Source organism: Poecilia reticulata, linkage group LG4 (assembly GCF_000633615.1).
Source record: "Poecilia reticulata strain Guanapo linkage group LG4, Guppy_female_1.0+MT, whole genome shotgun sequence".
NCBI lineage: Eukaryota > Metazoa > Chordata > Actinopteri > Cyprinodontiformes > Poeciliidae > Poecilia > Poecilia reticulata.
In genome coordinates this window covers 29,957,952-29,973,168 of record NC_024334.1, presented here as the reverse complement: position 1 = coordinate 29,973,168, position 15,217 = coordinate 29,957,952, and the positions used below count along the sequence as shown (strand labels likewise).

Sequence of the window (15,217 nt, the reverse complement as noted above, 5' to 3'; positions counted from 1 at the left end):
TTTACTCAGTTCTGAACAGGGTAAAATCCCATCAGATTTAGAAAACTCAAATTACCCGTTAGATGGAGAGCTGGCTGCACATCTCCCTCCTCTGAAAAGGGGAAGTAGAGTGAGAGAGAAGGGGAGGAGGTGTTGCGCAACAACAGTATGTAACAAAAGTGTCATTAATGAAGGGTAAAAAACTCAACTCAGACTTTAAGTTTATGGTCTGGTTCGGAAAGTATGCAGTTAATTTTTTCCACCTAATTATTCAATGAAAAAAAAAACTGACTTCAGTTAAGTAAAATAAAATTTTAATCAAAATCTTTTGGAATTGTAATTATTTATTTTCTTAAATCAAAAAGTTTTGTTTAAAAAACTTTTTTTTAAATTAAATAACTCATTTTTGTCTCGTGAACTTAAAAAGTTATTTGCCAAACAAACTTTTATTTACACCCATCAGAAATCTTTTGTTGTGATTTTAGGCCCTGCCCACGACATCATGTGAGAATCACAAGCAAAACTTTGAGTCACAAACAAAAACTTAGAATATCAAGAAAAGATTTCTGACATGCACAAATAAGTTTGTTTTGCAAAAAAAAAAAATCACTTCATGAGACAAAACTGTGATTTTGTTTTTTAAAGCAAAACTCAGTAGGCTTTTCTCATGGTGACATGCATTAACAATTCAATATTTGCTTCTTTTTTTTTCTGCAGTTCCACGTTAAAGTTTGACGCAGCTCTGCTTTCCTGAATGGATCGTCTTCATCTCCACTGCAGCAAACAGGCAGCTCTGTTTATAGATTACAGTCACTAAAAGGTTGCTTTGTGTATTGTGTATTTAATAGTGTAATTCTGTAAAGACAAAATATGTCTGGTCCAGCTCTGATTTACATATCTTGCTAAATTGCTGGTTTGAATATTGCAATACTTTCCTATAACAAAATAGACCTGCAGGAAGAAATTACTAATACATATGTGTAGTTGTATGCTCTATAAAGAGATTTTTCTTAGCTTTGATTGTACATGTCACAATTTTGTAATTTATCATTGTTTATTAAACTCTGAAAGCTGAGTGGCTTTGTTATATTCTGTCCAAGAAGGCGGTTAGATATGCCCTTTTTTTTTAGCATCTGCCCCTTTAGTTGTCTCCGCATGGCCCTAGACGAAGACAATAAGAAACATTTGAAAAGTTTTGAAACACATTGAAAAATGAAATCATGTAATTTAGCTCTCAGACCTAGTTGTAGGTCTGAAATCAGACACCGAAACCATATAGTACCACTTGTATACTTGCAGTTATATTAATAAGGAGACACTAATGAATATTCATGAACAGAGGCACCTGTAGAATATTATCAGAGGGTACGCACAATACCCTGCACAACCACATTCCCAACACCATATGCGCATTGTGTGCATGTCGCAACAAAACAGCGCACATATACACCACACAAATACTCAGACATACTTGACAAAAACCAGTAGATCTAATCCGTGTTTTTTCTTACAAATTATACTAACTAATAAAGACAGGAAAGCAAAGCCTATCTGTGATCCACAGGTGGAGGATGGAGATTCTCAGGTTCAGGTGGTGTGTCAGACTTCCAGAGGAGAAGGAGGGGAAAAACAATATTTGCTTAATTTCTACCGTTTTTGGCAAAATTTCCACTAGATTTAACTGTTTAACCCTTCTGAAGTCTTGCAACACTCAGGAAGAGCACGGAAGATGTCATGGTCGGCCATCCAAAAAAATAACTGTTAGACTGGTGACTCAGAACCGCACACACGGCAAAAAGCTCAAGTGGCGTTCATTTGACTCCTCTTGGAACTACGGGAGGATTAAAACTCCCACTAATTAATTTTTAGTGAACTTCAGTTGTCACATTTAGAGTACAGAAAGAGCGCCAAACCACCAATAAGCAAAAGTGAGCTGGCCAATAACATTAACATTTAGGACATACATGTGGCACCCCCACAGACATATGTGGGCTACCAACAGGATGTTTTGACACAAAATACCATTTTTGTCTCCACAATTTTGTTAACAGTAAACAGGATTAGATAATAAAAAAAATCTAGTATTTATTTTTCTTACTCAAAGAAAAATCTCAATGTACGCACAGTGTCATGTTTCTGGCCCGTCTGCCTGCCTTGTTTTTCTCCTCAGCACTCACCTCTCCCATCAAGCTCATCTGGTTCACCTGCATGCTGCTGCGCTGGAGCACAATCAGGTTCATGTCTTCCACCTGTTCACCAGCAGTTATAGTCAGTTCTCAGGCAGGGAGACGGTGCCAGATTTTTGAAAGCCTTGGTGTGAGTAGATATCCAGCATTTCCTCCTGACCTGACCACGATCTCGAACATGTCCTTTGTCCCTTGGATTTTCCTGCCCTGTCTAGCCCACGTCGGATTCTTCACTGGCCTCTGTTTTCTGGACTCGACCCTGCTTCTGCCTTTCGACCTCTACTTCCTGCCTTGTCCCTGGATTTGCCTGTCTGATATTGCCTGCATGTGTTGGACCCTTTTCTGTGCCCTGACCACTGTTCTTCGCCTGATATTTTTGCCTTGTCCTGCTATCTTGATCCTGCCTCAACCCCTTGACCTCCAAGTTCGGTCTCTTCCTGGATGTGTCACCTGTTACTAACCACTGTGCTACCTGGACTCCTCATCCTCCACAACACTTTCAGAAGGTTAATGGTTTTTCTTATTCAGCCTTGACCCTCAAGACTACAACCCACTAACCTGCTTCTCCGTCCTCAGAGGTTCCTGTCCCATTGCCGGTGGTTGCCTGTCCCATACCCTGATCCTCAAAGATCCTATTGTTTTTTTTACTTGACTGAAATTTCGGGTCCTCAGTTCTGAGCGTACAGCGTACACACAGTGCGTACAGCTGTACATCTGCAGGTGCTACCGTTCATGAATATTAATGTTAGTTGACATATACAGTATAATCACACATTTACCTATCAAGTATAGGCGCAAAACAATGTAGCTATTTTTCAATAAACAGTTAAGATAAAAGTAATATTGCCAAAGTAACTGAAAAAGTGCTCAGAGTAGAATGAAATTCCTGTGGACAGTCGCAAAGGGGCTGTGTAGTTGGAATATACCACTCATTCAAAAAGGGTGAGGTGGACCACTCCACTGCTTGTGACTTGTAGATGTTTTTGTGTCAACACATTATACACAGTCAGTAATAATATTTACAGATGAATAAGAAAATGTACACAAAGGAATGACAACCCATTGTCCACAACATATGGTGCTTAATGTAAAACATGATAAACACCTACTCAATAATAAAATTATCTCAGCCAGAGCTCAAAGAGGAGAATGAGAGGTGGAATGGATGCAACAAATTGCATATATTATTTCAACATTGATTACAATCCAAACAGAAGCTTATCCGGGGTCGGGTCGTGTGGGCAGCAGCTTCAGAAGGGAGGCCCAAACTTCCCTCTCCCCAGCCACTTGTTCGAGCTTCCCCGGGGGAATCCCAAGGCGTTCCAAGGCCAGCCGAGARACATAGTCCCTCCAGCGTGTCCTGGGTCTTCCCCGAGGCCTCCTCCCGGTGGGACGTGTCCGGAACWCCTCACCAGGGAGRCGTCCAGGAGGCATCCTGACCAGATGCCCGAGCCTCAACTGGCTCCTCTCTGAGGGTAGGAATCTACATTCCTACATTCCTGAATCGAGAGCTTCACTTCTAGACTCAGCTCTCTCTTCATCACAACGGACTGGTACAGCACCCACTTCACTACAGATGCTGCTCCAATCCATCTGGCGATCTCCCGCTCCCTTCTTGATTGATCTTGATTACCAGTGTTTCCCAAACCTGGTCCTTAAGGCACACTGACCTGAATGTTTTTAATGTTCCCCTACTTCAACACACATCATTCAGAAGATTGCAATTCAGCAAAACCCTGTTAATCAGCCACCAATTGAAATCTTGTGTGCTGAAGCAGAGGAATGCCTAAAACTTGCAGTTGCATTGAAAGTCCATTAAAATGCCAACTTTGCATTAAATTGTCATTATTTACAAAATCATGCAAAGTTGGCACTTTCAATGGACTTTCAATGCAACTTTTAGAGCAACGTTGCATTAAAAGTGTCATTATTAACCAAATGATACTTCATGACAACAGTCAGACATTCATAAAGACTTCTTTATGTTCATGACAGGTGTTATGTCATGTTTATGACAGTGTCATGTCAGTCTTATGCACATCCCTTCAAATAAAGTGCTACCCAACATGGATTCAATGACATTTTTTAAACTTTGGTTAATTGGCTAGAATGGGATGATTGTTTGATGGTTGATCCACCATTACTTATTGACTTTAGCCCACTGGTTCTTAACCTGGGTTCGATCGAACCCCAGGGGTTCGATGAGTATGTCTCAGGGGTTCGGCGGAGCCTCTTCTGTGGAGGTAAAGACACACTTGTGTAAAGTCGTGATGACGCACCCTGCTTTGCCATCACTAGCTGCAGAGGATCACGTTACATTGCTTAGCCAATCAGAGGTTCACGTTACATTGCTTAGCCAATCAGAGGATCACGTTACATTGCTTAGCCAATCAGAACTGCGGAGGAGCACTGATTGAAGGAGTTTCACTCTCAGCATAAATTTGAACTTGGCTTTAATTACTTCAGCAAAGCTCACAGTTTTTACCAAATTCTGTAGTTTCGGTGTATTTCTAAATCTGCTCTTTAGTCGCATCTTTTCGGGGTTGCTACTGCCTCTAGTGGTGTGAGGGTGGTAACACAACTAATATAATTACATTACTAAATCAGAATACCGCAAAGTCTTTCTTATTTATTATTAATTTTTAGTTCTCTTAAGAATGTAGAGCTAATTAAATGATCTAAAGACCTTAAAGTGGTTCAGGTTTCTCTCGATGGCCAACCTGTTGAAACTGGCAGATTTTAAATACCTCTGGTTGTTCCTGGACAGTCAGCTCAACTTTGCTGAAAACACTGACTGTATTTTGAAGAACTGTTCTCAGAGACTCTACCTTTTAAGAAGACTTAGTGATCTTGGGGTGACCCAACTAGACTGACTCTAGTTGGGTCACCCCTATATCTTGAATTTTGGGGGAAAAAAATCATATTTTATTTATCACTGCAGAAGGGTTCAGTGAACGCGCATATGAAACTGGTGGGTTCGGTACTTCAAAAAAGGTTAAGAACCACTGCTTTAGCCAAACATCAACCTTTTTGACCATAATTCAACATTCAATTAACGTTTCTCGCTAACTGCTTTAAAAGAAACACAATAAATTTATTGTCCCGCATTGTTTAAATTTCAGTGGAATGACAGCATTTCACTGGAATGCTGTCATTCCAGAAGGTTCACACGAAGTCAGAAGAATGAAATACAGAAAGGGAAGAATTTCAGCATAAATTCTGAGCACTTATTAAAATAGCAAAAGACAACAAGTGGCCAAAACTTGTTTGCACATGAAAAATGTGTTGTGTGCTTCAGGCACATTATGATAATTTTTGTCTTTGTTTTTTTATTTTTTTTTTTATAGACTTGAGTTGAATTACCTTTTGTTGATATATTTTGGAGTTTGGATAATTTCTTATTTTTGGTAATTAATTCGTTTACGTTAATTTGTGGCACTGTTGGTCCGCCTATAAATAGACTGGGTTTCGACATGTTAGGGAGATCCGCCCTTCCACTCACACCACCACCACCGGGGATGTATCTTGATGCGGTGCACGTCCAGCTGATGTCTCCAGCCTTCCATGCGGTATTTCTGCTAGCTCTTGTGTTTGTTTGCTTTTTTGTTGTGATTTTGGCCTGGTTTTGATCTTTCTCTTGAATTAGGTTCTTTTTTGCTTTAGTCCGGTACTAGTAGGGGCTTCGACAGCCCTCTATAGGGTTGGCCCCCTGCTGTACCGTTTTGTTCTGTTTGATCGGCTCACCAGATCCAACTTTCTGTTGATACTTTTGGGGTTTTGTTTTTTCTTTTTTGGGGGGGGGGACATGGGATACTGAGGGCATTTAACTCTTTTTCTTCTCAGAAAATCAGAAGCCACTGAACCAAAAAAAAAAAACAAAGTTCAAGAGAGTTTAAGAATAAAATATTTTGTTGAACCCTCATTCTTGTCTCGTGTCCTCAAGTATGTTGTGTAGGGTGGACGTAACAAAATTATAAATCACTTGTAATTGTTACAGAGCCAACAACAGGCCCACTGATACTACCCAAGTCATCTGCTGTCCATCTATCCATTATCATATACATTTATCCCTATTGGGATCGTGACCGGTACTGGTGCCTATCTCTAGCAGTCAATGGGCAGGGTTCACCCTGGACAGGTCACCAGTGCATCGCAAGGCAACACACACAGAGACAGACAGGACAAACAACAATGCATGCACACACACAACTAGGGAGAATTTAGAAAGACCAATTAACCTAGCAGTCATGTTGTTGGACCTTGGGAAGAAGCCAGAGTACCCACAGAGAACCCATGCATGCACAGGGAGAAGACGCAAACTCCATGCAGAAGTTTGTTTCTTCTCGGCCCAGATACAAACCCAGGACATTCTTGCTGTAAAGTCACAGTGCCTCCAACAGTGCCACTGTGCAGTTCAGTATTGAATGGGTCCATAAAAAATTTTAATAATGTAATCTATTAAAATAAGGGTGGATATAAATATGCAGTATGTAAATGAGTCACTTGGACTACATATACACAATGTTAAAAATGTTATCCAGAAATTCTTTAATGAAACTTTCATAAGATTTTATGGAAATGACTATTAGCATTATATTATTTATTCCTCTCATGACACATTTTTCTTAAGATTAATCAATTAAGATTTTTTTCATTGTTTATTTGCCAGGGACACATACAAGAAAAATTAACCAAAACAATTTTATTCCATTATCACAATGTTTATAGCTAATGCTCATTTGCAACACCTGTCCTAAAGGTGCTTACCTTTAAGAGTTGATTTAAATGAAAAGTGAAGATTAATAGTAAATACAAAAAAATGTAAAACCTCAAGCAGCATTAGGGGGCCCTCACAACTTAGCACCTCGCTAGTCGTGAGGCGACGGTGGGAGCTTCAGCATTGCTCACATGCCATTCCTGTAGGCATCCATTACATGGCGCATTTACTGAATCTTCCAAATCATCCTCAGCCCAGCAGCAAGTTTTCAACATATTTAGGCCAAAAACGGACCTTCCAGACCTTTCAACCTTCCATTTGAATAAATTTTCATTTTTACTGAGACTGTCTATATAGAATATTTAGGGTTCTATCTTTATGTCTATGTCTGAATGTAGATATTTTTGTATAAATGTTTATACAAAAAAATTTATGCAATATTTTACATAAAACAGTTTCAGTGTTGGCCTCCATAGGTCAAACACACCGTTCATACGAAGGAACTACTAGGCAGTTGAATTTTCCTATCTTAACATCATGTCACTCAGACAAGCTGAGTGTGTCCAAGGGTCGTTGATTAAAAAGCAAAGTGCATAGTATAGAGCCTTGTGGGATGCCTTTTTTTATGTTCCAATGTGCAGATATGCCTTGGTGTATTTTAACACCCTACTCTCTACAATGAAGAGTCATTGTTTGATCACTGGAAATGTTTCTTCTCCATTTTTCCTGTTTTTCTTCAGTTCACCACAACTCGAAATTGTGAATAAATGGGTGGGGCACAGACTGAAAACAATGTCAATGTCAAATTTATTTATATAGCACTTTAAAAACAGGTGTAAAACTGCACCAAAGTGCTGTACAGGAACAACAATAACACAAATTGATAAAAGCAGAGTATACAAACAAAAATGAGTTTTCAGAAGCACTTTAAAGTGATCCAGGCTGTTGGCAGATCTAATCTGGAAAGGTAAATTGTTCCATAAAATAGGAGCAACAACAGAGAAAAAGCCTGATCTCCTTACCTCTTAGGTCGAGTCCGAGGAACTATCAGCTGATTGTTTGATTATAGGGTTCTGGACACAGACTGAAATTTTAAAAAGTCCCGAAGATAAAGGGAGGCTAACCCATTTAAAACTTTATAAGTTAATAACAGAATCTTAAAATCTATTCGATAAAAGACAGACAGCCAGTGTAAAGAGGCCAGTGTAGACTTATATGGTCACACTTCCTGGTTCCTGTAAGAAGCTGTTCTGCTGCATTCTGGATCATTTGAAGTCGCTGCATCTGCCTCTACATAATGAATTGCAATAGTCCAAACAAGTTGTAATGAAGGCATGGATGAGTCCTTCAAAGTCCTTAAAACAAAAATAAGATGTAACTTTTGCTAAAATCTGCAGGTGATAAAAACATTAACGACAGAGCTAATTTCTTTATCTAGCTTTAAAGAGCTATCAAAAGTAAAACCAAGATTAACAGCAGAGGTCTGACAAAACCGAGCTAAAGAACCAAGAATCAGATCTGGTCTGAAGTCTGTGACCAAATAATATTACTATAATATTAATAAAACAGACTTAGTCCTTTCAGTCATTCAGTCACCTACAGGTTGAACTGACGGGAACAGTAACAAACGAACTGCATAAAGGTACATCCAGAATAAAGCAAATGTAAAAATACAATTTAAACTGGTTTGTTTGCTGTATAGATCACATTGGTGGTGCAGCTGATCCCAGTTAGAACCAACCAAAGAAAAATAAAATCTCTCTGTTTTTTAAATCTGTGCAGGCACCAAAGAGCATACATTGCTGCTCAGGGACCACTGGCACAAACAACTGAAAACTTTTGGAGAATGTTGTGGGAACACAACTCCACAATTGTAATCATGTTAACCAAACTGCGCGAGATGGGACAGGTAAATCACAACAATCATGTCCATAAGGTAGAAGGGAGAAACATTGTACACTTGCATGATTAAAAAGTGACAAAAGGTCTAGATCTACAAATACAACACTTTCAAGGTGCTAATTCAGGGTAAAATCATCAGTAGTATCTTGTGAAAACAAAATGGCCACATTAACTTCTGTAATGCAAGGGTTTCTTACTCCTCTCATTATTACTAATTTCTGTATTCTTCCTTTTGATTGTGTAGGAAAAGTGCTATCAGTACTGGCCAGTGGTGCGTTCTACTCGATACCAGTACTTGGTTGTTGATCCAGTGGCTGAGTACAACATGCCTCAGTACATACTGAGAGAGTTTAAAGTCACAGACGCCAGAGTAAGCCCTCACCGATGTATATTTTTTCTTTGATGAAGCAACAGTGAAGTCACAGAAATCAGAACCGTGTAGTTTGGTTTATAATTCAGTAGTAAGCTAATTTCCGAAGTATAGTTTGACCAATATCCAATTTATTTCTTTGCATTTTGTAGCATTTGTTTAAAATTCACCCAATAATTTTTAAGTGTTTTACATTCTTAAGAATGTACAAATGTAGCACATTTGTTTCAACTATGTTTTTAACACAAACATAGCAATTCCCTGTGTTTAGGAACTGCGGAATGCTTAATGTTGATTTTATGGTTAACTCTAAAGCAATTTTCTAATATGATAGTCAGTGTTGATATTATCATGCATTTTTTTCAGTACAGATCTTATTAAATATTAATTCTAAATAAGTGGTCCTAAAACTGATTTTTGTAGCACTCCTAATGTAGCTTTTTCAAAATATCTGTGTGAGATATCTCACACATTTGTGTTTATCATTTAAGAAAGATTTATTCCGCTTTTTTATCCTCATAAAACATCATTCTGTAATTTGAAAACTGTTCGATATTTAGGAATGTTCCACGACCAATGACAGTGATGAATATATGAAGTTAACACTAACAGTGCTAATGTCACTTAAAGTACAGCTGTTTTCTGTATGCATTTTCATTTTCTTGTGCCTCCATTAGGATGGTCAGTCAAGGACCATCAGGCAGTTTCAATACACTCACTGGCCAGAGCAAGGAGTGCCCAAAACTGGAGAAGACTTCATCAACTTTATTGGTCAAGTCCATAAAACTAAAGAACAGTTTGGACAGGATGGACCGATCACTGTACATTGCAGGTAAAGTGTAAAATGTGTTCTTTGTTGTTCTTATAGTTGAAAACATAACGGTGTAATGCCATAAAGTGATGGTGCACTGGAATTGACATGACACCGGCTCTGGGTTCAGAACCGGTGTCACTGTCACTGTTCCCTTGCGGAAGTAGAGCTGTCTTCCAACAAGCAAGCTGTCATTATGGCAAATGTTAAAATGATTCAGAAGAGGAATAATCAAACAAACTTTTTGACTCGTTTATTTCCTCCCCTGCCCGGATTCATTGAAGTCGTCATTGTATCAGCTGAACCATAAAAAACGGGACAACACGTTTCTCCACGTCCAAAAGCATAAAATTTTATTAAACAAACAACTAATGACACGGACAAAACTCAAATAAAATCACAAACCAGCAATATTTACCTCACAGACAGACATCCGCACACCACGACAAAATATTACAAAGAAACATCTCACCGCTACGGATGTTTCTTCGGAGACCAGGTCACAAAGGAACCTCATGGCGATCTGAAGTTTTTGTTCCGGGTCCCACACTTTAAACGGGAGGGCGTGTTTTCCCTTCGACGCTGTATTGAACTTAGGGGGAGTGTGCTTTAGCGAGTTTTCATTTTAAGAACAAATGAAAACAAAAGAAGTATTATTTTTCATTAAAATAAAGACAGATGTTTTTTATGCCCTGTCTAGAATTTTATCAAGTGATCAAACTCATACACAAGGAAACAAGCGGCGTTCTTAATTAAAGAGAACTACCCTTTTTAAGTTATTTTAATTCAATTTAGTGTATGTTTCACTAGAAATATCCTAGATAAATGATTACTCCAATTGAACCATGAATATAATTTGAAGTGAATTTCCTTATTTGAAACACCATTAATTTTAACTAATTATTGAAGATATGGTTAAGTTTTACAACTAGCTTATTTTAAATATATTTTCTTAACACAAACCAACAATCAATCAATCAAATTTTATTTGTATAGCACATTTCAGCAGCAAGGCATTTCAAAGTGTTTTACATCATTAAACACATAAACACAGAGTCATGCAACATTGAATCAACAATCAAAAACATTAAATTTCCCACAGAGTCGAAGTTCTGCCCTTCAAATCGGCAGAAAAAAAAACAGCGGGGGAGTGGGGACTCCAACCCGCACCCTACCCTACATCATTACAGCTTAAGGGCAAGGAAGAAAAGTAGATTTGATTAAATGTTTCTGCTGTGTTTTCTGTGAAAGAACATTTTGTGACAGTAGCTGTTTGTCCAAGTGGGTTATCGGATAAAGAACTTTCACAGATAACAGGAAGTGATCCGACAGGGCAACATCAGTTACAGACACATTGGAAATATTCACACCCTTACTGATAACCAGGTCTAGTGTGTGACCTCAAGTGTTAAGAAGCAATAAGATTTTCTGTAATGTTGCAATTCTGGTGTGCGTATATATGATCCTATGTCTGTGAAATGTTTGTTATCTTGTGGGTGTGTCCTTTTAGCAGCCATTTTGGCACCCTGATAAGGAGCAGCCCCGCCTCAAACCCAGCTCCTATAAAAGAGCTGGGTTTGAGGCGGGCCTGCTCCTGAGCTGGCTGGAGTTTGATTGGCTGGGGGTAAATTGAGAAGGTGGGGATAACCAGTATATAGGTTGACTGCTGGCTGTAGCAGAGACTGTCTGATGGGAAAACTGTCATTTTGAACTGTGCTATGATGCTGGAGGCCTGCCTAACAAACCAGCTTTGATTATTGTACAGCCAAGTTTGCTGATTTTTCCCCCTTCCTCACCACAGCTCTCAGTGTAACATCGAGTATGTGATGCTTATTTGACATGTTGTGTTAGACCAAAATTCTCTAATATATTAAAGAGCTTTTTTTGCCCTTTTGTCTTGGGGTTTGTCAACATGATTGTTGACAAGCCCCAACATAACCAACATTATAACACAAAGCTTCAAGTCTTCATCAGATACCATATTCTACGCAACCCACACAGCACATACAAACCAAAAGGTGGCGCCCTGGAGCACACCCAAGCACCATACACCTACCATAAAACATAGTCCCTGTTGCCCAAGGTGGTTCTTGATCTCAAGTGAGAGTGCATATCCTTTGAGGTACCTAAAGGGGCTGAGAACCATTTGTGGGAGCCCACAGCCTCAAAGAGTGAATCACCAACCTAAGTTCTGATTTTTTTTTTTCTTGACTTGCTCAATACCAACATATTTGTTGGCTTTCGATAATGTTTCACAAGCAACATTTACCAGGTGGGTGTATCCTCACTATTGCCACTGTGATGATCTTAGTAATATGTAATGTATGTCCATCAGCGCTGGGGTCGGACGGACTGGAGTATTCATCACTTTGAGTATCGTGTTGGAGAGGATGAGGTACGAAGGCGTGGTTGACATCTTTCAGACAGTCAAGATTCTCCAAACTCAAAGGCCAGCCATGGTTCAGACAGAGGTATTGCTTTGTTAATGTCCTGGTGCCATTACCAATTACATGTCAACAATAGTACATATGTTGTGTTATTATCATTTATAAGGAAACTAAGATAACTTCCATTACTTGAAAGGTAATGGAATGTGGGGCAAAATACAGCACATCTGGAAAGCATTCACAGCATTTCAATTTTTTCATGTTGCAGTTTGAAACATGAATAATTTAATACAACTTATCCCAAATTGTATTAAATAATATTTCCTCAAAATTTTACACAGATATAGTAATCATCAGAGTAATGTAGGAAAAAATGCTATTTTTGCAAATTTATTGAAAAAGAAACAAGAAATCACATTTATGTAAGTATTCACACACTTTGATCCACATTTGGCAGCAATTCCAGCTTGAAATCTTTTTGAATATAATGCCACAAGCTTAGCTCACCTATATAGTGTGACCCATTTTTCTGTTCAGTTCTTCTCTAGAGCCATCAGATTGGATGGAGACATCTGTCAGTCATTTTCAGTATTAAAGTATTAAAAACTTTAATACTTCTTTAAAGTATTGGATAATTCTTTATTTTTGGTAATTAATTCGATTACGTTAATTTGTGGTACTGTTGGTCCGTCTATAAATAGAGTGCCAAACATTAAATTGTACTATTGTGCTGCGCAGCTTTGTGCTGCTTCCTGTTAATTTTCAACCAGTGACATACCTTGTTGGGTACAAATAGAAAACAACTCGGTAACATTACCTTTGACATCCTATTTTTACTCAGCTGAACTTAAACATCTATTAAAAAACACCAAAAATCCTTTTCTCAAAAACACAATATCAGTTTGGCACCACTCCCATAAGGGTTTAGATAAGATGTCCTAAATCTCATGTCTGTCACCTATTTGGGGAAACAATAGATTCAAACCAGGAAGAGCAGACAGGATGAATATGGATGAATAAAGGCTTAAATAAAATAGGGGACCTTTGTAGTTAAAGGAGTTTAGATGTCCTTTGAACAACTGGTAAATAAGTACAGCCTGCCCCAAAAGCATTTTTTAAAGTATTTACAGATTAGACGTTTTGTGTGGGCTGCACAGTGGCGCAGTTGGTAGAGCTGTTGCCTTGCAGCAAGAAGGTTCTGGGTTCGATTCCCGGCCCTGGTCTTTCTGCATGGAGTTTGCATGTTCTCCCTGTGCATGCGTGGGTTTTCTCCGGGTACTCCGGTTTCCTCCCACAGTCCAAAAAACATGACTGTCAGGTTAATTGGTCTGTCTAAATTGCCCCTAGGTGTGAGTGTGTGTCCTGTGTATCTCTGTGTTGCGGCAGTCTGGCGACCTGTCCAGGGTGACCCCACCTATCGCCCGGCAGGTTAGCTGGAGATGGGCACCAGCAACCCTCCCGACCCCACTGAGGGACAAGGGTGAAAGAAAATGGATGGATGGATGGAAGTTTTGTGTTTGCCTCACTACTTCTGAACCTCCACTCTCTACCATAGAGAATATAGCCATTCACCATAATCAGAGTAGAGGCCTACTTTCCAAATATAATATTTTACTTTTAGGTTCAAAAGAAAATAGTCTCGCATATTTACAAGCTTGGAAAACTGATCTGCAAACAGAAATCCCTGAGGATGAATGGAATAACTCATGTCTATTTGCACAAATGCAAACTATTAACACAAGGTTTAGACCAGTGGTCCCCAAGCTGGAATTAAAATAGTAGAGAAGCTGGTCCTCGACCAGCCCCAAGCAAAGTGTCTTAATCCTTGGTTTGCTTCCATGACCATAAGATTATGAGTAAACTGATATAAACCTGCTTATTAACCATCTTACAAGTTTGGGAAAATTGAAATATGTTCTATGGATATCTGTTATCCTGGATATCCCGGAGGAGCTGGAAGAAGTTGCTGGGGAGAGGGAAGTCTGGGCTTCCCTTCTGAAGCTGCTGCCCCCGCGACCCGACCCCGGATAATCGGAAGAAAATGGATGGATGGATGGATATCTGTTGTAAAATCGATTTTATTTTTTACAAGCACAGTTGCTCGGTTTCTATTTAGCTCACCTAAAATACTTCAAAATGTTCTGCATCTCTGTGTATATATTTCAATGCCAGTGAATTAATTTTACCCTTTATGTATTGCCCTAGTAATTTCTTTGCTTTTGTTGATCTCTTCATTTTTGTCTGTAGGAGCAGTACCACATGTGCTACAGGGCAGCTTTGGAGTACCTGGGAAGTTTTGATGTCTACGCAATGCAACCTCTCCTTTAAACGCACTCAAGGCAAATAAAGCCAAATTATGTATTTTTGCTTAATAAGGAGTAAGTGAGGGGCCAGTGAGGAGATGACCACTGCAGGAAAACAAGACAATTACTTGTATGTGGACTGGTGGTAGAAATTACACCAATACCTTCCCAAAGACAATCCTGAATCCTCATTTACTCTTCCTACATATACAGAATATATATTTGTTTACAATCATTATTAACCTTCCTGAGATAAAACCTAAAGAAACCCTAAAAGAAACAGTGGATATAGTGCTTGTTTATTTTTAATTGTGCAAGACAAATTACTGGATAAAAGAATGAGACGTTAGTTATTTTGAGGTATGTTGGGATGCATTCAGACCCAGATAGTCAGATAGTCCGGTAGACTAGGTTCGATTGGGGACTAAAATTGCAACATTTATTAAATTTTCAGTACTCTAGTTTGCATTCACTGTATCAAATGACTAAAATTAACTGAAAAAAATATTCCCCCATCACCTGTGGTGGCACTGCACCAAGATCTACTGAAGAAATCGACACA

General features: G+C 38.9%; 1 protein-coding gene across 1 annotated transcript in view; it reads left to right on the top strand.

Annotated features, from left to right (window-relative positions):
* The window catches only part of ptprfa (protein tyrosine phosphatase receptor type Fa), a 159,254-nt gene extending 144,037 nt beyond the window's left edge, over nucleotides 1–15,217 (top strand). The window contains exons 28-32 of the mRNA XM_017304279.1: nucleotides 8,665–8,791; nucleotides 9,029–9,154; nucleotides 9,832–9,986; nucleotides 12,301–12,436; nucleotides 14,600–15,217. Of these exons, the coding sequence (XP_017159768.1) occupies nucleotides 8,665–8,791; nucleotides 9,029–9,154; nucleotides 9,832–9,986; nucleotides 12,301–12,436; nucleotides 14,600–14,680 (625 nt within the window). The 3' untranslated portion in view covers nucleotides 14,681–15,217. The remainder of the gene's footprint in view (nucleotides 1–8,664; nucleotides 8,792–9,028; nucleotides 9,155–9,831; nucleotides 9,987–12,300; nucleotides 12,437–14,599) is intronic.